The sequence below is a fragment of the Notechis scutatus genome, chromosome 1 (assembly GCF_049901735.1).
Source record: "Notechis scutatus isolate UNSWTSFEM ecotype Mainland chromosome 1, rNotScu1.2, whole genome shotgun sequence".
Taxonomy (NCBI): Eukaryota; Metazoa; Chordata; class Lepidosauria; order Squamata; family Elapidae; genus Notechis; species Notechis scutatus.
In genome coordinates this window covers 85,060,930-85,083,711 of record NC_142009.1, presented here as the reverse complement: position 1 = coordinate 85,083,711, position 22,782 = coordinate 85,060,930, and the positions used below count along the sequence as shown (strand labels likewise).

The 22,782-nt window shown below is 35.3% G+C and overlaps 1 protein-coding gene across 7 annotated transcripts in view; it reads right to left on the bottom strand.

The window, feature by feature from the left end:
- Positions 1-22,782, bottom strand: part of SYNE1 (spectrin repeat containing nuclear envelope protein 1) — a 292,109-nt gene that overhangs the window by 115,071 nt on the left and 154,256 nt on the right. For all 7 annotated transcript variants that reach the window (XM_087969930.1, XM_087969959.1, XM_087969939.1 and 4 more), the window contains exons 72-88: positions 22,279-22,425; positions 19,889-20,014; positions 19,058-19,234; positions 17,354-17,619; positions 14,009-16,169; positions 12,809-13,146; positions 11,601-11,745; positions 10,589-10,807; positions 9,130-9,392; positions 8,293-8,458; positions 7,603-7,758; positions 5,944-6,096; positions 5,009-5,191; positions 3,987-4,124; positions 2,117-2,302; positions 1,531-1,653; positions 593-779 (exon numbers count right to left, since the gene is read on the bottom strand). In XM_087969930.1, the coding sequence (XP_087826056.1) occupies positions 593-779; positions 1,531-1,653; positions 2,117-2,302; positions 3,987-4,124; positions 5,009-5,191; positions 5,944-6,096; positions 7,603-7,758; positions 8,293-8,458; positions 9,130-9,392; positions 10,589-10,807; positions 11,601-11,745; positions 12,809-13,146; positions 14,009-16,169; positions 17,354-17,619; positions 19,058-19,234; positions 19,889-20,014; positions 22,279-22,425 (5,134 nt within the window). The remainder of the gene's footprint in view (positions 1-592; positions 780-1,530; positions 1,654-2,116; positions 2,303-3,986; positions 4,125-5,008; positions 5,192-5,943; positions 6,097-7,602; positions 7,759-8,292; positions 8,459-9,129; positions 9,393-10,588; positions 10,808-11,600; positions 11,746-12,808; positions 13,147-14,008; positions 16,170-17,353; positions 17,620-19,057; positions 19,235-19,888; positions 20,015-22,278; positions 22,426-22,782) is intronic.

Sequence of the window (22,782 nt, the reverse complement as noted above, 5' to 3'; positions counted from 1 at the left end):
AGAAGATTACACATGATCACATGATCCCAGGACACTGCAACCACCATAAACATATGTCAGTTGTCAAGTGTTTGATTTTGATCACATGCCCACAGGGATGTTGCAATGGTCATGTGAAAACAGTCATAAGTCACTTTTTAAAGTGCTGATGTAAGCTTTGAATGGTCACTAAATTGAATTGTCACTATATTGAATAAATGTGACCAGAAGTAGGCCACTTGCAAGATTTTCTCACTTCAGTTTCAACTCAAATCACTGGATATTTTTTTTCCTCTGCTTATGGTCCTTAGTTTAGCTCCTTTCACCCTTCACAATAATGATACAACATGTTCATGAAAAATCTATGTCTGGTTCATCCATTATCATTATTCACATGAGTCTAACATGCAACTAGTGACAACGTACACATTCCTTCTTCCAAACACACTCATAACAACTTGGATGATACTTGAATTCATTCAACTTGAATTCATACTTTTCACATACATTTTAGCTCTTTCGTTCACCACTAAACCTACAGCTTTTCTTCTGTAAATTCTTCTAATGGAAAGTGTACCGCAGCTATTAGTTTGAGCCTTATTTTAACATACACTTGCCTGCATTATATTGCACTGTTGAATAGCTGTGTGCTGTAGATGACTGGCTTCCTCCTGCAGCCTAAGAGCTGCATGACATATTGGTAGAGTAGCGAGAACTTCTTCAGGGATCCGTAAAGCACTCTGACAAGCTTGGACTGCGTGAACCTTTGGCTTCAATGATTCCATTTCCAAAAGCAAATGCTAGAAACATTGAGCATACATAAGCAATGCTACTATGTGTGTTTTTCAAAAATGAGCTAAAAGTTAATTTAATTATTAATTCTAGATCTCAAATGCTCAAAATGAGTTTTACGGTAGAATATTTTAATACAATAATGAATGGGATAATAGACCTAAGAAACATGGTAATCCCAAAGATTCAAAGCAGTTGGAAGTTAGGCTTTAATAAATGCATCTGTTTGGTTAGTGGTTTCAGTTCAACATGAGACTAAAAATTGAAGTACAGGCAGTCTTCATGTAGTGACTGCCTCACAAAGTAACAGAACGGTAATGAAACAATAACTAATACCTACATTGCAAAGCAAAAGAAAAGCTGAAGTAAAATCACAATGCTTCATTTAGTTACCATTTCACTTAACAAAGTAAGCAACAACTTGGTCCCAATTGTCCCAATCCCCTAAATGATTGCCTGTATTCTGAAACACATATGTACACTACTCTACAAAACCACTGTGAACTAAGATAAACCTAGAAAGTCATTTCTGAATATAACAAATACCACAAAAGCCAATGCTTCTCTTAGCTCTTCCAACACCCAAATGGAAGTGGCCAAACAGATGGGTTAGCTCCACCATTCAATATCAGGATGATTCTTATTATTAGCATTCATCCTAGAAATTGAAGGAAGGTTCCTAGTCTCAAAGTAACCCAGGAATTAATAGTTCACAACTGTGATTCTGCAAGTAGTATCTCAATGGTATGATCAATCTACCTGTCGGTGAGAAAGTTGTTCTTTCAGACTCAAACGACCAATTTCTGGAGATGTCAGAGTGGCTTGAGCTTGCTCTAAAGCTGTACGAAGAGCTTTCACCTCTGTTTCAAATTTCTTCATATCCTATAAACATAAAATGTGTAGCAGAAAATATGAGTTTCAAACAAAACCAGAAAACATGATTTCAGCATCTTAATGTTTTATGAGTGATAAATAAATATCTACACACTTTGTGTCTTGCTTGGGGAGCCCAAAGGCATGCGTAGCCATGGGAATGGAGAGCACCCTGAATGTTCCTTCATCTTTCAATTAATTTTTAAGAATGTTTCTAATCAACTTTCCCCCCTTTTTAAATTTTATGTTTTAACATTTTATTGTACACCGCCCGGAATCCCTCATGGAGGGAGATGAGTATTCCAAAATGTAATAAGTAAATAAAAAATAATTAATTAAAACATATTAAGTACAATAGTAGAATACATTTTTTAAAATAAAAATGAATAGATACATCTAAATAAATATTAGCACTGTGTTTCCCTAATACAGTTCCCACAGATGATGTACATATAAAGTGTTTTCCACATACTTTGGCTGCATCCTGAATATTTTGTAGCCGCTGTTTGATAGCCTGCTGTAAATCCTCAATCTGTCTGTGAAGATCTGACACTTGCTGAGACATCTCTTCAGTGAAATACACACTTGCCAAGTATTCTGTTTTTTCATGCATAGTTTCAAGATCCCTAGGAAGCTCACCAGCCTCTTCAAACATGGTCTAAATTGTATAAAATAGATGATGTTTAACTTTTCCAGCTGCAACTGAACTAAATTTTAGTCTCAAAATTAATTTAATTATTCCTTCTTTAAATCAGTTATCATAGGACAAAATTAAAAAATAGCAGCTATAACTTTGATGAAATATCAATTGTATTCTGGAAATACATTTTTAATTTCTGCTAATACAGAAGCTTTTATTAGAGAAATGATATTGCAATTTCCTTGTTTAATGTTTCCTGTTATTATGTCTTGAAAAACTTATCTAGAATCACTCCATTACCTGAAAAGATGCTAAGAGAAAACTTATAGACCTGAACTCTAGGCAGATTCATCTAAGTAAATTAGCAACTTGGAATTTCCAGTGCATGAAAAGCCTGATCTCAGACAAAGCTTCTTAGTAGCTTTTCATTAACCTTGAAAATACTGAATATTCCTATTAAACTATTGTAGATAAGATCATTTGCAGTCTGTGATCAAGGATGTATGAGGTATCTTACTTCCCTTACTAGGCCAATCATTGCCTAGAAGCCCAATTATCCAGTGTTCAGGGGGAAAATATTAAGAATGGCTTGACCATATGCTTTGGGAGATGTCTATCCTTGTTTGTTTTATTGAAATATGCTGGACAGATTTTGGAAAAAATTTCCATATGGGATTGCACTGCCTCAGACTTGCTGTGCAATGCTGGGGGTCTCCTGAACTCACAACTCCTGCTCAAACAGCAGGTGGCAATTGTAGCTAACTGGGCCTTTGTATAGCTTTGTATTGTGTGCCAGTTATACCTGTTCACAGATTGGAAGGTTCTTCTCATGATCACTTATACCCTAGTCATGCCGTATACTGTAATGCTCTACATGGAGTTGCCCTTGAAGAGTAACTGGAAACTTCAGCTGATGCAAAATGCAGTGGCATGGGCAGTTATATATGGCTCAAGAGTACCACACATTATACTGTACCTCTGCTCTGCAAGTGCACTGCCAGTTTGCTTCCGTGTCCAATTCAAGATGTTGGTTTTAACCTTTAAAGTCCTTTGGGACATATGGCTGGGATATGTAAGGAACTGTCCCTCCTCAATTATATCTGCTCTTCTTATAAGACATTGCAGAAGGGATATGCTGGGAGGTGGGGGGCCTTCGTCTGTTAGGGGCCTTTTCTACCAAAGTGCCTCCCTTATGAAACATCTCCTACCTTCAAACTAAGGCTGACCCCATTCCTATTGATTTTCTGGAAGTCCTTCAAAGCCTGGTTATAGCATCAGCCTGAGGACCCAGGAAACTTCTAAGTGTGTGTGTATGTGTGAGTGTGTGCATATACTGTATGTGTGTGTGTTATATATATTTTACAGAGGGGTTTTGCATTCTGCAAAATGCAAGTCACTTTTTCATGAGATGGGTTGCCATGCAAATTTGATGAATAACAAATACATTCCCAAGACTTTAAAAAAAAAAACCTAATAGTTTGTCATTCAAGAAAGCCAAATCATTTTACATATCTGTAAGTTAGGACAGAAACTTCACAGATGGTTGGTGCTAAACAAAACAAATCTCACTTGCTTTAAGGGATACAGTAAAAAATACTTTAGTTTGGGATTGGAAACTTCTGCTTATAGCTTTTTTGATGCAGCAATTCTTGTATTTATTGCTATTAGTAAAAAAAAGAAAAGGTCTGTGGACTATTATTACCTGATGAGACATAAATTGATTGCGAAGTATAATAGCAGAATTCCACATTATGTTACCATGTAATAAAATCTTAGCTTTTTCAATCCATTTTATTATGGATTCTAGCATTTCATTATATTCATCTAAATGGGAAACAGCCTGCAAAAAGCAAAATTCAACAGATTTGAAGAACAAATGTACACAGGACTTAAATCGGCCTTAGTATAATCAGTTACTCAATTATTTAAGTTCTTTAATATTTACATTTCTCAAGTGAAGTATTATTCTACTAAACAATTTACATTAAAATTAATGCATTGAATATGTGCATATTATGCATGAGTTTTATACAATTATGCTTCAAGTATTCAAATCTGATATATAAAAACATTGACATTGGTAGGTGAGCAGATATTTGTGTGAATGCTAGATTTAACTATGGTTGAAAAGAAAAAAGTGTAGATTATAGGTATGGCAATATCAGGGGATAGTAAAATAGTAGAATAGATGTCAAAGAATTGGAGAAGATCATAAAGTATCAAGATCTGAAAATCAAAGTTGAAAGATTGTGGCATAAACCAGGTATGATGGTTCCAGTGATGCTGGGTGCCATACCAAAAAATCCAGGGTGACACTTAGAAAATCTGTGCATTTTCATTCATCAATTACAAAAAGCCACACTGCTTGGATCCACACATGTACTATGCAGATACATAATGATATCCTAGGTTCTTGGGAAGAAGTTGAGGCATATGAAGGCCAATACCAGGTAAAGAACTGGCAACTGTGTTTTCATATTGCTATGTATAATAATAATAATTGTAATAATTTCTGGTAACTCTGATGTATTTGTCACGTATTTGCATTAATTAAGGACTGTTTTTTTAAAAAAAGAAGAAAGAAAATAAAACAATTAGGAAACTGAATTTTGTAAAAACAGAATGGAGGATCATTTATGGAATTTGAGTCCTACATAAAGACTTTGCTCTACATACTCTGAATGATAAAACTTCAGAACATATCAGTTCAATATCATGCCATACCTGATTTAGCTTGGATGCTCTGTATTCCGCTTCCCTAATTATTTGTTGATGGAATTCTGTCAGTTTATTAATTTTGCCAGTCAGTTGTTTACCTAGCTGAGGATTCTGCTCTGCAAAGCTTTGGACAGCTGCCTCAAGTTCCAAAAGCTTTATGTTACAGCTGTCTAATTCTTCATCTAGGTTCTGTAGTAAAGGAGAATATTTTAGTTATAAGAAATCTGGTGAAAAGTTATTTGTATTCAGAATTAATGTTGCCTTTATCTTTTTTCATAATCTTTATTTTGTCAAGCAGCTCGGCCTTTTTTTTTTTATCACACATGGCGAAAGGAAAAACATGTTTTATTGCCACCTATAGTCCATTTATGGCTCAAGAAAGCGAGGGTGTTTGGCAACTAGTTTGCAATTATATCACGCATCCCATATGATTGTCATTTGCAAATGACTGACAAGCAAAGTCCGTGGGGAAGCTAGCAAGAAGTCACAAATGTCAATCATGTGGCACTGCGCCAAATGACTGTGTTGGATTCATCTAATGAAGGCTGCCGGGACTGCCATTGTGAATCAATGCATCCATGTGATGTCATCCTTTGTCTGTTTCACTTAGCAATAAAGTTCCCAATCTCAATTACCACTGTTAACCAAGGAGTACCTGTACTACTACACACATACAGCTGTTCCTACAAGTGATGAGGCATCCACATATTAATCCATCATGATTAAATCTATTTTATACTAGAGTACCTCATAAAGTTGTAGCTTCCTGATATTGTAGTTCTGAAGACGCTGCCTCTCTATTTTTTAATGGATAAAAGTACACTCTCAACATTTCAGTCAGAATTCATAGAAAAAGGACTTTTTCTAATCTTATGAAAGATAGTTTTGATTCCATCACATTCTTAAGTAAGGAAAATTAAATTTTAAACAACATATTTTACCTTTTGATCTCTTTTAGCTTGTGTTATATTAGTTGTCTTCTCTTTCAATTTCAGTTGAATTAAATCGAGCTCTTTGGCTACATCTTGAATTTTGTGGTTAAATTCTTGATTTAATGTTTTGTGCTGCTGAGCTTCTTTTACTTTGGCTTCAATCTGCCAATTGAAAAAAAATCAAATTAAAAAAAGGAAGGAAAACAATTTTACAGTGCATATTATCGAAGACAATGTTATGATGTTTCTTAAATCAGAAAAATTACATTACTGGAACATATGATAGAGCCACAAACATTTATAATACAATAATGAATACAATACATTACAATTTAGAGATTATTGGTGTGTTTTTCTATTCTATCAGAAATAATAACTTAATAATATTCAGTTGAGGACAGAACTTTTCCTTTTAGGACAGGAAAAAAACCATGGAAGTTTGTTGTAAGATAGGAACACTGCAACAAAATTAATATATGCTATTACATATACAGTACTATGTATTACTATGCATGTGGACCTCATCTATCAAGGAATTCTGGCTGGCGGGTTCTAGGAGAAGAGCCTTTTCTGCTGTGGCTCCTGCCCTTTGAAACATTGTTTCCCTGAGGTAAGATACAGACCCAATCTTTTGGCCTTCCAAAAGGCCTGAAGACCTTGCTCTGTCGACTGACCTGGATCCCCAATGAAGATACATCATTCTGGAAATGGGTTCACGGATCCCACCTCCTCCCCTGGTGCATCTTGCTCCTTTTCTTACCATCTTGTTAATTTTCAAGTAATGTAATGTTATTATGTGTTGTTTTAATGTTTTAATTGGTTTTTAATGATAGTAAGCCACCTAGAGTCACCTCCAGGTGAGATGGGTAGAATATAAGTTAAACAAATAAATAAACAAATAAGCATGCAAAAAAATGGAAAGATTCAACATTACCCTTCATGGAAGAATGGTTGATAAAATTGACAGGCTGACTTCTTTGATAACAGAAAGGACAATATCTACATTTTTTGGTGCCTGAAAACCTTATAGGTTTTTTTGTGTAAAAATGAAGAAAATGAACTTGTGATTTATGATTTTGATGATTAGACAGGATAAATTATAGGTGGAAGAGAGTTATAATGTAGAGCAGGGGTGTCAAACTCAAGGCCTGGGGGCTGGATCCGGGGTGCTGCGGGGTGCTTAGATCTGGCCCATGGGTCTGCCCTGGAAACAGCAAAAGCCCAGCCTGCGGTGCCTTTACCAGCAAAGGCAGCCCTTATGAGCTCCATTTTTGCTGGCAGAGGGTTGCAGGAGGCTCACATCTAAAAATGGAGCATGCAAGAGCTATGTCTGTGCATTCTGGGCTGGGTGTATATATAGTATGTATACATAGTGATGGTGGTGTGTCTAACCATACCACAGGTTAACTTTATATACAAAAAGTATGCATAGTCTTTGGTTTCAAGGAAATACATACTACAGAAGTAGAGTTTTATTGAAAATTAACATGGATCGTCACCAAATTTATAGTTGCCAGGGGATAGTGGGGAGTAGATGATAGTTATGTGGTGTAGATGATTTTGTTACTTTTGCATTCATTAATTTACCACTTCAGCTTAGTTCAGTGACCCTTGTGAAATTTTAGCACTGAAACCTGCTGTAAAATTGTCATGTTAAATGATTTTTACCTGCTCATGTATATTTACTAGAGCCAAGCCTGCTTCTGCTAACTGAAGAGACAGCTCAGAAGGTAAAATGGTATAAAGTCCCAAGTATTTATTCTGCTGCTGTTCAGCCATTTTCTCAACTGCTTGACGGTGTATAGTGGCATCATTTAGGAGCATCTAAGGTATATGGAGGATAAAAAAGAAACATACAATATGGCTTGTTTCACATTAAATTTGGCATAGAAATAAATTTTGATACAATTACAAAGTATTTTTAATTGGCTGTCACTGTGCTCAGACCACTATATCATCTTTATGTTTAAGCCTTTCACAGACAGCTATATGGATTCTGCACTGATATTTATGCATAGTAATAGGTTCTCATTGGGTTACTCACAACAGGAGACTATAGCATCCTGTGATTGTTATAGAAAAAAAACCCAATAAAATAAATAGAAATTGTTGTGCCAGAATGTTGTGACATACATCATTAGTTCTCTACATTATTAAAATAGTTCTTTGGGTGAATTATTAATTTTGAGGTATGTTCTAAGATATAATTACAAGTTTTAATACATGTGCTGCTGAAGTGAGCGTACGTTTTATAGCTTGTACAGAAACCTATTGTAGCATTCTATAGATATACACACATTACTTTCACATATTCACAGCATGAACTTATATTCAATAATTGGTATATGTTTGGCATACCTGAAGTTTTTCAAGTTGAGTATCACTTTCTATTGTAGGATTTAATAAATATTCTCTTCCTTCCTGTATCCAAGTTTTTACTTTATTAATCTCTTTTTCTACTTCTTCACGTTCCTTTAATTCTTGTTTAACCACTTTCTCACTTTTTTTCACCTTCTGTTGCATGCTTTAAAAATGTTTAGATGTTAGTTCATATATTTCATCTTATATAATGTCTGAAAATATTACTGTAATCAATGTAATTTACAAAACAGAAAATATTAACAGGAATGAAATTTTATTTTAGGGTTGTAATACAACAACTATGATTATTGTTACTGTTATTTAATAGGCAGGATTATAATGCCAAGTTTAACCATTAATTTTTTCTATCAAAATTATTCTAGATTCTACAATATTTGGCAAATAGACCTGAGGTAAATATGGGGGACAGTAAATCAAAATTGGTAGTTTTCTTCTTTTGCAATATCTTCTTGTCACTTTATTCCAAGCTGCAGACTGCCAAGCAAAGAAACAAGCTCACTTGTATAGGGCTTTTGAATAACTCTCACATTCAGCAATAGTGGAAAAATACAGCTATGGTCTGATAACTATATTTGCACACTGAAGTAAACCCAATGTTATGCAACCCAACATTTATATAATCAGAAGATTTTTTTTTCTCCTCCTGCAGCACTGCTTTCCAAATCTACTTTGAAGAATTTGTTAAAATTCTAAAGCAGATTTGTGGGTGTGCGCTAGAAGTTGTAGAATGGAACATGACATCAGTGCTGCAGATTCCACTATTCTGCCTGTTCTGCTATAAGGAGAGAGCAGAAATATAAAATGTTTTCTTACTTATGGCATCTGTCTTGCATTGCTTTGATTTCTTGCATGATGGGCATTTGTTCCTGGGAACTAGGTGTTATTTCTGTATCTTGGAGCAAACTAAAAGAATGCTGCTTGAGAAGACCCAAGGATGATAGTTGCTGTTCGAGTTCTAGAATGAAATTACTGTGATAATCTAGAAGATCCAGAAGTTCATTCTTTGAAGCTTTTTCTACTGAGCCCTCTGGTAAGCGTTCGTGCAGCTGATCAAGTGTCTCCGTTGCTTTTTGCATCTAAAGATAACAATTTTAAACAAAAAAAAACCCAATTTATTATTTTTTAAAAAGGTATCATAACTAGACACACACACCTGTAAAATTATAATCTATAATTTTCTCAAATTCAATATCTACACATTATGCACCAACTACACTGGGTCTGTCATGAGCCATCTTGGCCTCAATGAATATGCTGTTACAATACACGTGGGTATGCACACCCGTCCTACTTGTGTGAGCAGCCGGCAAGCATATGCACATGCACTCCATTTGCATGAGCAGCGGGCACACTTGCCCATTGCTTACAAAAATGGAGCTGCTTACATACTGCTCAAACTGAACTATCCTTCCCCGCCCCCCCCGCCCAGTCTGCAAAGCTGGAAAGGTTGGGGAACTCCAGTCTAGACAACTCTTTCTCAACTGTGATTCCACCGAAACTTCGGGTTCTGGGAGAGGTTGTTTGGAGTTCCATAAGGCATTGTGACTGAAACTCCCATCATTTTTTTGTGCCATACAATGCTAGCATTCAGAGTGGTAGAAATTTTTACCTGCTGTGATTCAACTGCCAACCTGCCATTTTGCTATTGTTATAAACATTATAAAAGGTGGATTGTACAGATTAGAAGCAAATTGTATTGTGAAGCTTTGGGGACGGGGTGAGGAGTTGTGATTTTTATGCAGAGGTTCCTCAGGATCTGAATATTATTTCAAGAGGTCTTCAAATTAAATTAGAAGAACTGTGTTGTATGGCAGGCCTGACCTGATCATAGGATGCAAAAGATGCAACTAATCATATGAATGTTCTGAAATTAAGTTTCTTTAGCTCAGAGAGTCCTACTTGTTAAGTGGAATTTGCCACTTATTTGATGCATTAAAACATTTGTTTGTTTCCTATTAATTCAATGTAATTTAGATTCAAAACAATGGATGTGTTGCAATAGCAGAAAGTATTTCTGTTAAAACTAAGAGTACCTTCCTTCTGCATACCTCTATACTATACCCCTTTCTGTTTCATAGAGATATCAAGAACTCAGAACCAAAATAAAATATCAGAAAAATGCTGTTGATCAATGCATTGATCACAGTTAGCAAAATGGCAATACTGGATAAAACAGTTTGAATATTAACCTTGTAAATGCAATGTATAGATATGATGCATTTAAAGGCTACTAAGAATATTTACAGACATTGAATACACTTTATCCTTATACCTTATCATTAAATACATTCCATTTCTGCACTGATTCTTCCAAAATTCTTTCTTGCTCTTGGGCAATACTTCTGAGTCTGGTCCATCGCTGCCAAACAGTTGTCATAGACCGACTTATGGTTGCCTTACTGGCTATATTGCCTGTTTTCTCCAGGATGGATGCCTTTTCCTCCAGTGAAGTGATTGTCTCATGAAAAGAGTTCACCGTAGAGACTAGAGACTGAAAAAGCAAAGGAAATTATTTTTCCCGTTTCCAAGACAGCTTTAAAATTTCAAGCAAATGCATTACAGCAGAATCAAAACAAATAACCTTTGCTGCAATACTTTCCATTAGACATAGTATTTACATGTAAAGTTTATACTAGCAAGATGTAAATTTTACTGTATACAGAACCATCCACTGTTTTTATATGTGTTAATAGATGAGTCGATCTAGGTCAAGGGTCTTCAAACTTGGCAAGTTTAAGACTTGTGGACTTCAACTCCCAGAATTCCTGAGTTAACATGACAGGAGGAAGAATTCTGGGAGTTGAAGTCCACAAGTCTTAAAGCTGTCAAGTTTGAAAACCCCTGAATTATAGGTGGATCAATATAGATGTGCAAATGCATTTCTGTGTATTCACATTCCAATGTAATACGTATTATTCAATGCTCATCTTATAAACTATTTGGTTTAAATAGTAATTTAATAGTAATTTTATTGAATAGGTTTCAAAATATTACAAGCAACTATGAAACAATTTTTTTTGCAATTGTGAAAGAGCATATTTGATTTTAAAATAAAATCAGTACTGAAATATTTTCACTTGCCTAAAAATAAAACTCTGATATTGAAAAATGCAATTTATGCAATGATAAAACCATACCATAAATTTAATCAGTTCTGAGCTTTTTGGTTATCTTATCTTTAGCTAAGAATCACCCCTTAGAGAACAGCCTTTTTTTATACCACAAACCCCTAAACCCAAATGTTTGTGATTTAACTAGAAAAAAATGATTTTTAAAACTTTTACCTTATGTGATACTAATTTTTCTTCTGCTTCCAGTTGGGAAGAAGTTTTAGCTACAGAAAATTCAGATAATTTCTTTTCAGACTCATTCATCAAGTCAATGATGTGTTGTCTTGCTATTTGGTATTCTTGCCACTGAGAAGCACATCTTGAAAAATTAAATATAATAAAAAGTCATGTTATACAAAATATAATCTAAGAATGTATTGCAGATAAATAAACAAAAATAAAATATCTTGTTATTGCTAATGAATATTCTTGTCATTAAACTAAAAGGCCAACATTTAGGCAGAATCTTTAAATGGTTTAATTTGATGGAAAAAAATTAACAATGTGATATTTTGCCATGCTTAGTCTCTAACTGAGATAATAAGATTCTAATAAATTATATTAGCCAGCAGGAAGATATGAACCCTAAATCTACCTTTGAAAGAGAGAGAGAATGGTTTGTAATTCAGATAAAGTTGTAATGGTGTCCCAAAATAGAAAACGCTGCCAGTATTTCCAGTAAAATGCCTTTTGAACAGAAAGCAGTTATTATTACAGTGGCTGAGCATTCAGATGTGAGTGGAAGAATTGAAAATAAAGACAGATACCTATCTATGAACAACTATGTTTTAAAATATTGGACTTGTAACCAAGAGCAAAAACTAGGTTAATGTGCAAGAAGACACAACTAATAAGAGATCTTCCAGAAATTATTTATAAAGAAGCTCATGGGGTCATTCTCCCTTTTCCCAACTGAATTACATCATTTTATTCTACTGTATCATTTTTAAGGCAACCCATTGCAATTATTTACTGGGTCATTTGTTTAACATAGCATTTTATACAATGAACCAAGGTTGGAGAAGAATGTATCACATGGTTTTGTAAAATTCTCACTAATCCCTTTATCAGTAGTGGCCATAGGAGATTTCAGTATTTTCTTCCTTTTAACAAAAAAGTGTGTTTAGCATCTGTGCGTCCATACTTTCTCCCTAGAGACTAATTACAGTGTACTATGCATATATGTGCAGCTTGTGTGTGTATGTGTGTGTGTGTATGTGTGTGTGTGTGTGTGTGTGTGTGTGTGTAAGGAGGCATGTGCTTGTATACTGTATATCTGTGAAAGTCCATGTCTGTGAAGGTTCCATCAAAATAGGTTTATACATGTTACTTCTGTGTGCACCAAAAACCACAGGGCTGAAACAGAATGAATAAAAAGGTACCTTTGTAATAATTCTTTCTGACATTGTTCTTCTTGTTCTATTTCTATGCTCTTATCTTCTAAAGCCCTCACTGTCTGCTCCAGATCTTCTTTTCTGAGGGTTTGAATGAATGGCTGCATGTCAGACACAAGCATCTTTACTTCTTTCAAATGGATTTGGAACTGTTTTTCAGTGTTAAAAAATTCTGTATGGTTTCTTAGGTTTTCTTCTGAATTTTCTATATCAAGGCCATTTTCTGCAAATTGGAGCAATACCTGAGCATCTTCAAGCCAGTTGTTAGCAGTCTGGGAAATTTGGTAGTATCTTTGGCAAATACTGTATAATTTAATCAAATTTTCCTGAAAACAAAACAAAATAATACAACACAAACATCATGTATGAGTAATAACAATAATCCGAATTCAGAGTAATGCAGAAGGGTAAACGAACTGGAATTCTACAATCAGCAAATTATTCCAGAATACTATACATCAGGATATTATGCTGGACTTCATAAAGGGAATCCTTATCAAATTGTACATGTAGCTATCTGTCTGATTTGTTAAACAAATTCATTAATATTCCAAAAGATGTTTAAGAGCCTGGAAAAGTCCATGTCCAAGACCACAAAGTAGAAACTGCCATTCAAACAGATTTCCTTTTCTCCTCTAAGTAATTAAAAACTTTTTTGATGTCCTAAATCAAGGGTGTGATCCTAGAGCATATTACATATGAAACAAGTTTATAAAATTATTGGCCTGGTGTTGACCTTTATTCCACAGTGAAAACAGAGATAACAAAAAGATATTAAAGTGTTATCTCAGGAATCTGATAACACAAAATCTTGTGGCAAGAATTTTTAGAAGTACAATCTATGAAGTTGTCATATTTCACACAGTAGAGATGTCATTATCTCCTCTGGTGAAAGAAAAAGGTCTATGTTTAACAATAGGATTTCCTGCTTGAGTAGGAGGTTGGTCTAGATAGAAGACCTCCAAGAACCCTTCCAACTCTGCTATTCTGTTTTCTAGGTTTAAGATGCAGAATTAGAGCAACAATTTGATGCATTTTTAATCTTTACGTTATTTTATTTTTTTTGCTTTAGATTATAATGAAGTTTTGGCACCTATATATCATTGAAATCCAGCCTGAACAGATTTGTATTCCACATCCATTATACTGTGGTAAATAATTAACAATAGGAATGCAGGACATACTGACCTGCCTCTTTTGTACTGCTTCCTGCACTTCACTGTTGAGTTCAGAGAGCTCAGTAAGGCTGTTTTCCAAGTCCACAGGAACCAGTTCTTTGGCTTTCATATATTTCTCCTTTTCTTTATTGCTTAGTGCTCTCATTATCCTTAGGCTGGATTGTACTTCTTCCTGTTGAATCTGAACTGTGCGAATCTCTTCTTGAATGCTATTCAGTTTTGCATCCATGTTTAATGGCTCATTCAGGTCTGCCTTGATGTGTCCCAGCCACTCCAGAGAGCGAGAGATTTCAGTTTGAAAATCTATGCTCTCTACCAGCCTGTTTTCACACTCCACCACTTTATCCCCAATGGCAGTGTGCAATACCTTCAGCATTTCCTGCCAAGCTCGCACTTGTTGATCAGCTCCTTCGTGAACAGATGGGTCAAGCTGGGAAGAAAGCCCTTCAAGATGTTCAGCAATGTGTTTCAAAAGGATTCCAGAATCCTGAAGACTACCAGCTAGGAAATGGTACATTTTTAATTTTTCCTCAGCTGGAAGGGTTTCTTCATTCACTTCTGCTTCTTTTTCTTTTATGGAATTTAGTTTCACCTCAAGCTGCTTACACATTTCTTCGTGTTCCTGATAAGCCACCATCATGTCTTCTAATTGGCTAAGTTTTTGTTCTATTTGCCTTTTTAATTTGTGATACAGCGTAGCAAGCGTTAACATCTCTTCTGGTAGCCATGGCTGCCCAGTGCTTCGGAAAGCTTCCTTCTTCTGGTTTAATTCATCTACTGCACTGCCAAGGCTTATGACTTCGCTTAGGACATTTTTGTAATCTTCCATAAGTGACACAACTTCTTTAGCTGTAAGAGTAGAGGGGGTTTTACGCAAATTTACAAGCTGATCTTCCACTTCAGTCAGTGCCCTTGTTGTCAGTTCAATTAATGAGGCATATTCTTTACGGGCTGTAATTGCTTCTTGGATTTTACAGAATTTATCTTTAGCCAAAGCAATGATCATATTAAATTGTTGAGGCAAGGAACTGAGTTTTTCCTCCAGATAGGATCTATCCATTTCATTAAGTGATGGTAAAATTTCCTGGCCATCTTTTTGAACTATCAACAAAAGATTTTCATATTCAGGAAACTGTTCAAGAATCTGTTGATACTTAGCTAATTGAGAATAAAGTTCTGTGTTACTATTCATTAAATTGATTTCTGGGAATGAAACAATATCACATTGCTTTAACCAGTGGCATGCTTTATCCAAATCTTCTTTAAAGTATTTCCTAGAAACTATATGTTTTTCCAGATCCATTAATCGCTGGCCACATTTTTGTAAAATAATATCATACATGTTTTGCAGCATGTGTAGTTTATCCAATACTTCACTTTTTTCTTGTTCTGTTGTTTCCTTCATAAGGTTCCTCCCTTGAGACCACAGTCTGGAGATTTCACTCTGGTAGACCTTAAGGCTGGCTTGTATAGTCTTACAAGATCTTATCTGTTTGCTCACATCTTCTGGTAGCAGACAGATATGTTCATGGAATATTACCTTTTTCTCATACTGTTTAATTTGATTCATGGCCTGAAGGGCTGCTAGGAAGAATTGAGTCCTGTCAGATAATGTCTTGTTTAAATGCTTTCTTCTCTGCCAAACCAGATCACTAAGGAAATCCACATGATTTTGGGCATCTGATAGAATTTTTTGGAGCATTTGTCTTTCATTAAGCCCTAAATTAGTGTTCACTCTATCAGCATCCTTTATTAATGTTTTCAAAACAAGCTGCTTGGCTTCTACTTCACTACAAAGGGTGAGGTGATCCATGAGAAAATTTTGAGCCAGCTCAGGAGGTGGGCTGTGTTTAAGAGCTTCAGAGATGCTAGGCTGCTGCTCTTCTGCCCACTCCATTATTTCTTGAAGTTTGGCTTGCACAACACTCAACTCTTGTAAAGTGGTGACAGACAGTTGAATTTTCCTCTTGACTTGGTCCTCGAGCTGGATCCAGCACTGTTCAAGGTGCCCTGACTGTTCTTTGACTAGTTCTCTATCATCCAAATTTAGATGTTCAGTCACTTTTTGCCTCTGTTCCTTTAAGTTTTCAAGAGCAAGCCGTTTATCCTGCAGTGCCACTGACAACTTTTTCAAAGCCTCAAGATGTGTAGCTGTACTCTCAGCATCTGATCTGTTAAGCAAATACAAAAATGCATAGTAAACATCTATATTACAGAGCAAGTTTGAGAGAAAACTTTTTCATCATATGTATAACTGATTCTTATTGGAAAGTACTACGTGTGTGTATATTTTGACTAACAACATGTACCTGCAGAGTTCATAATATTAAACTCACATATAATTTCACCATTACAGCATCAAGTGTTCACCTTAGAGTTAGAAAAGGAAGAAACAAATTAATTTATTAATGAAATTCATTCCAATGAGCCTCTACACTCAGCAGCTCAGTTATTGTTGGAAGGAGAAACATCTTTTTTTGTCTTCGTGTCTCTATTCATCTGAAACTCTACAACAAAACACTGCAAAGTTTATTTTGAAATATAGATCTGTGTATAGAAAATGCAAAAAAGTTATTCCCTGCATCCTCGTGCTGTTGCCTTCATCCCAACCTTAATCAGCCAAGGCATATTGGGTCACTCTAGTTTTGGTCAGTATAGCAATCCAGATATACCTCCACAATATTTTCCTGCTAGAAGGGTGGATCAAACTAAATAAAAACTGTTCAGAGTGCTGATAGCCTACATGATGAAATGTGAGAAAGAAAGCCACAAGAATCAGTTTTGTGGGGCTGCAGGTCTAGAGATAACTCTCTGATTTCTCTTATTCCTCTTCTAGCCATGATAGCTGATCCCCAATCTGGAAGAGGAGTCAGAAGGATTATAGCCGGCTTCTTAAATGCCAGCAGATCTTTATTCTCATGGATTACGTGGACCATAGGATTAGAGACATGGTAGGTAAAGGCTCAGCTCCTGCAGAATAGAAATTGGCAATTTTGGCATCAAATTTTATGCTGACATGATTTTCTTTTGGCGTAAGGATTGTTGTTTAGATCATTAACTGTCCCAGGGGAAAACCCATGGATTGCTTTGGTTGGTCTTACTCTACCTTTTACCTCACTAGTATCTTTCAGTGCTTTTTTCATGTATATGTGTAAAAATGGTGCTATCTAATAATATTCCCAGTGAAAAAGATCTAAATGGTGTAATAAAACATGCTGAGATAGAAGAGGGAGTACTAAGTTAAATGGAAAAATCGGAATTCCTAGTAATTCTTAATGCTGACCAAATAACGAAGCACAGCTGTAGTTCATCTTGATCTAATCTGTCAAAAATAAGGCAAGGAGACCATCCTTACCTTGCCAAATGATCCCATTCCTGCGTAAAGTTTTCTAAATATACTTCTACCACATTTAAACAATCATGATATTCTGTTGTTCTCTGAAAATCTTCTTTTCTACGTAAAAGCACGTTGCTGGTTTGAAGGCAAAGATCAAGCCAATAGTTGCTCAAGCGTCTTTCTTCCTTGTGCTCTGGTGACTCCTGCCCTTCTGTCAATTTGCTCACTTTTTCAGTCACTGCGGTCAAAACTGTCTGTTTAGATTGTAGCTGCTGGCTGAAATCCTTAATATTAGGAGATACAAGAAGAAAATAGCAAGGTTAACAAAAAGGGGTTGCTGAATTGAGTTTCAGATGCTACGACAAAGTAATATATTAAGACAAATGCATTTCTCTTTCATGAGATTGTAACATTTTTTTTGTTTTACTGACTCCTTTGGGAACACAGTGGTAACACTTTTTAAATAACAGAATAATAGAGTTGGAAGGGATCTTGGAAGTCTTCTAGTCCAAACTCTGCTTAAGCAGGAAACTCAATACCATTTAAGACAACTACAACTGGTAAGACAAATACCAGCATCTGACATAGTCCAGAAGCTATCAAACTACAGCTTGTAGATCAAATCTGTCCCACCACCTGCTTTTGTATGGCCTGCGAACTAAGAGTAGATGAACATGCCCGAGCTTCAGCTGTGCTCAAGGGCAAGAGATGGGGCTGAGGATTGAAGCAACTTGGGTGATGGCAACAGTCTATCAGTGGCCTCCTTGCTACTGGTTGGTACTGTCCAATGGCTGTCATATTCCTTGGACTGCAAACTTGCCAGATGCATTTGTGGAGAGGAAGGAAGGGTTGGATCGAGGCCTTTACAGCAGGGATCCCCAACCTCCAGGCTATGGCCCAGTATCAGGGTGCGACTCGTTGGGAACTGGACCATGTAAGGGGTGGGCAAGCGTGCCCGCCACTTGTGCAAATGGAGTTGCTCACACACATGTGCGCCTGCCACTTGTACAGAACAGTGCCCTCTCCCCACCCTGCTGGCTTTCCACATAGCTGGAAAGCTTGATAAAGGTTAATAAAGGATACTACAGAACCCTCTGCTTGCTGTAAATAGTTTTTCTTCCTTGAATAAGTTCCATGTGATCATTTGATTCTTCGTCCTACGAATCCAATATCCTAATGCTGGACTATACTGTTGTATATATTCCATTTTCAGAATTCTTTGGATAACTGCAACTGCAACATCATGTACTTGCAATTTTATTTTTACTGATTTTATAATTTATTTCCTGAAATTTCATTTTCTTGCATCTTCTTTTATTTTAACCTGAGAACCTCTTATTTACGGATTATAGTGGATGTTATGGAAACAAATTCAGTTACAGAATTAAAAATCTGTTCCAATTCTGTAACTTCTAAAACAATATAACCTGAATGATAAAATGCCATTCCTGTTCCAATTTGTTCTGAGTGTCTTCATTTGTTCAAAATAAATAATATACAACAGCAAGGTGCATGTTTCAAATGAATTGTAAGAAAAGTGTCTGGGTTTCTGAAGTGCAGCAATTTTGCTGCAGTTCATTAAAGCGGTGGTGTTTTTCAGGTTTCTGAGCTTTAAAAATGTTACTGCTGGTTAATTTTCTATTGTCACAAGGATGCCAGACAATTTCAGAAGTTATGTATAATTATGTATTTCTTGTTAGTAAAATAAGAGATGCTCCTTACCTTCACCTGTAAAACCATATTATGAGCAATGTTTAATTCCAGCTCTGCCCCCCGTCTCTTCATATTCTGCAGTTGCTGTTCTGCGTCCTGGAAATAAATCCAAAGTTCCTCTTTCATTTGCTTTATTTCTTCCCAGCCCTGAGCAAGATACTGGGAGTTCATTATCCTATCTTCAAGCTGGAAAATACAGGGAGGAATAATGACAATATTTTAATGTAATTAATTCGGAGCTGCCTTAGATGTACACTATCCATTTATGTAGGTCAGGAGATTTACATTAGAAGGGAGGGTGGACAACCTACAAGAGTGGAAGATAAACAGAGTGTGCATAAGTCTCTAATGCTCATGTTACATGAATACTATGCATATTAAAACAGTTGTAGCCATTACTATAACAGTTATACTTCAATAAAGATTCAATCTGAATAAAATGTAAATTAATGTAGCATTCTTAACAAGTCAGATGTACCTCATTGTCAGGAAACAACAGATTTTCTTAAAGAATTAAACATAGCAAATTAATATATTTGAATTATGTTCCAAGTTATATTCTTTCCCCTTTGTTTATTATCTTTCATTCTGGAGTCTAAAGAAACAACTTTTGCAAGCACGACTGTAAGCATATTTCTTTATTAGCTAATTACCTAATTGGCGAGAAAGTAAGATAATCGCATGTCTAAAAAGAATGAGAGAGCAGCTGCTACAATTTATCCCATACAATCTCCTTTGTTAATTGAAGTACATCTCTTCAAACAATATCACCTAATATGAACCTGTCTAATTACATGTCTAAGAGGAATTACAAAACAGCTGTTATAGTTTATCCCGTACCGTTTGCTTTGCCATTTGAATATCTGTTGCTGCATTTTTTACTGTGCTGTCTGATAAATCGTCAATGGAGAATAATAGATCCAAATAGGTGTTTGCCTGCTCTTGCAGGGCTCTAAAATATTTAACCTAAAAAGAGTAAGGAAAGATTTTCAACAAAAAGATAGATTTTCAAATTCCCCAGAAAATGCTTTGAAAGTTATAAAACATAGCAATATTGCTAATTTTTAAAAATAGTGAAAAATAATAATCTGTTCAGAGTATTGATATAAATTACACATTTCTTTCTGTAAATATTAATAAAGTAACCCAAGGGATCCTGTATTGATTATGCATCTGCACAACATTAAAAAAATGAATAGTTCAGATTACATTTAACTTTCTAATTAAAAGTACCTTTGGCTTCCCCAGATCTCTCTCTGTGTGTGTGTGTGTGTGTGTACATGTGTATATACTGTGTGTATGTGTGTGTGTGTGTGTGTGTGTGTATATATATATATATATATATATATATATATATATATATATATTATATACACATGTACATGTGTATATACTGTATATATATATATTTCTTAAGTTTCGTGGTACTTACATGTATGGTATTCAGCTTTGTTGTATTTTCCCACGCCATTATAGTTGTGCTTTTAAAGCTGTAGCAACGTTTCGGCAGAATCTCATCTGCCATCATCAGGCTCATCTGCCATCATCAGGCATCATCAGACAAACACAATACAGAAGCCTGATGATGGCAGATGAGATTCTGCCGAAACATTGCTACAACTTTAAAAGCACAACTATAATGACGTGGGAAAATACCCGAACAAAGCTGAATACCATACATAGATACATACATACATACATACATACATACACACACACACACACACACACGCATATATATATACACACACATACATACATATAGTATATACACATGTACACACACACACACACACACACACACACACACACACGCATATATATACACACACATACATACATATAGTATATACACATGTACACACACACACATATATATATACACACACATACATACATATAGTATATACACATGTACACACACATACACACGCATATATATATACACACACATACATACATATAGTATATACACATGTATACATACATATAGTATATACACATGTACACACACATACACGCATATATATATACACACACATACATACATATAGTATATACACATGTACACACACACACACACACGCATATATATATATATATATACACACACATACATACATATAGTATATACACATGTACACACACACACACACACACACGCACACATGTATGTATGTATGTATGTATGTATATATCATATGTATCTTTCGATGGGTTGTCCAACTGAGGTTTGAATCATTTATTGACTTCACTGAAGAAAAAGGACCATTCTTCTTACTGCAGAATTAAAAACAATAGTTTGATTGTCTAAGCAAACTATTCTTCATCTGAACACAGTAATCATTGAATCATTCACTTTCTGTAGGTCTTAATCCAGCCCAGTTTTCATAGCATTATAATCTTAAATATTATCTTTTGAAGAAAGTTCTACCAAAAGAAAAATGTACTTTTATATTTGCAGAGTAAAATTAAAAGAAGAATTATTGGTGTGTATTAGAACACAATAGAAATGCCATTAGGTTTCATGGATCTATTCCATGTTAAATTTATAAGCAGCGTATTTTAAAGGTTTGTGCTGAGTAAATACCCAAAAATATCATTTTGGAAATTAAAAGTAGCTAGTAAAAAAAAACATAGTTGTTATCATGTGCGTTTCTTTCTGTTTGTATGTCTTTATCACATTTATCAGTTGTAACATAATCAGTTTAACAAATGCCACAAACAAATGAGCTTGTTTTGCTTAGTGCAAAATTGTGTGATTGTTTTCAGATCATTGGGTAGAAATGAAAAGGCTTTTGATGACCAGATGACATGCTTAATATTTTTTAAGAATCTGGGGACCCTGTAATACACAGTGAGAGTTAGAGAGTAATGCACAATGGCTGGGGTTATATCATATTTTTACCCTATTCACTGAATTTGTTTGAGGAGATTCATCCACACTTGATCTAAGATTATCTTCTGGAAAGCAGAGTTGACACTTCTAATGGCCTCTGGAATATATTTCTGGTATCCTTGCTGATATTTAAAAACTCTTTAAACAGAACCTACAGCTCAAATAAGTAGCCTTGGCTGTCGAAAAAAATTAAGGTCAAACTTAATTTCTTGGACAGGAGATATTGGAAAATTCCAGAGCTGAAGGCTAGAATAGATAATGAAAAGGGAAGGGGAGGGGAGGGGAGGTGGAGAGGAGAGGACAAGAATATTTCCATTTAGACGGCTGATACCTGCTTAACAACATCTGCTGAACTGGAAGGTCGATGAGGATTGGCCTTTAACTCTGGACAAACTGTAGAAAGCCAAGCTTGGCATTGCTGAAGAGTATCCTGATGGTTAACATGTTTCTGGAGTTCATGCTCCAAACTTTGATATACCTACAAGAAATAAGAATAAGAAGTAAGAATCCCTTTAATATTAATGATTATTACTAACTGAAAATGGACCCTTAGCCAAAAATATAGTCTAGCAGGTTAAACTGAGCTCTAGACTGTAGAAATCATTGTACCTTTATAATGCTGATTAATATAAAATGAATATTTCCTATTCATTATTCCACAGTTTGTCTTGAAATATTCTACTTTTGTAAATATATATGGAGATTTTCAGTGATCCAGGTCAGGGTTGTCCCAAAGATGCTTTTTCAAAAGGCAAGTAGACTTAGTTTTTCCTTGAAGACTGAAGAAGCTTCTTGGATGAGAAACAATATGTCTTCAAGGAAAAACAAAGTCCAG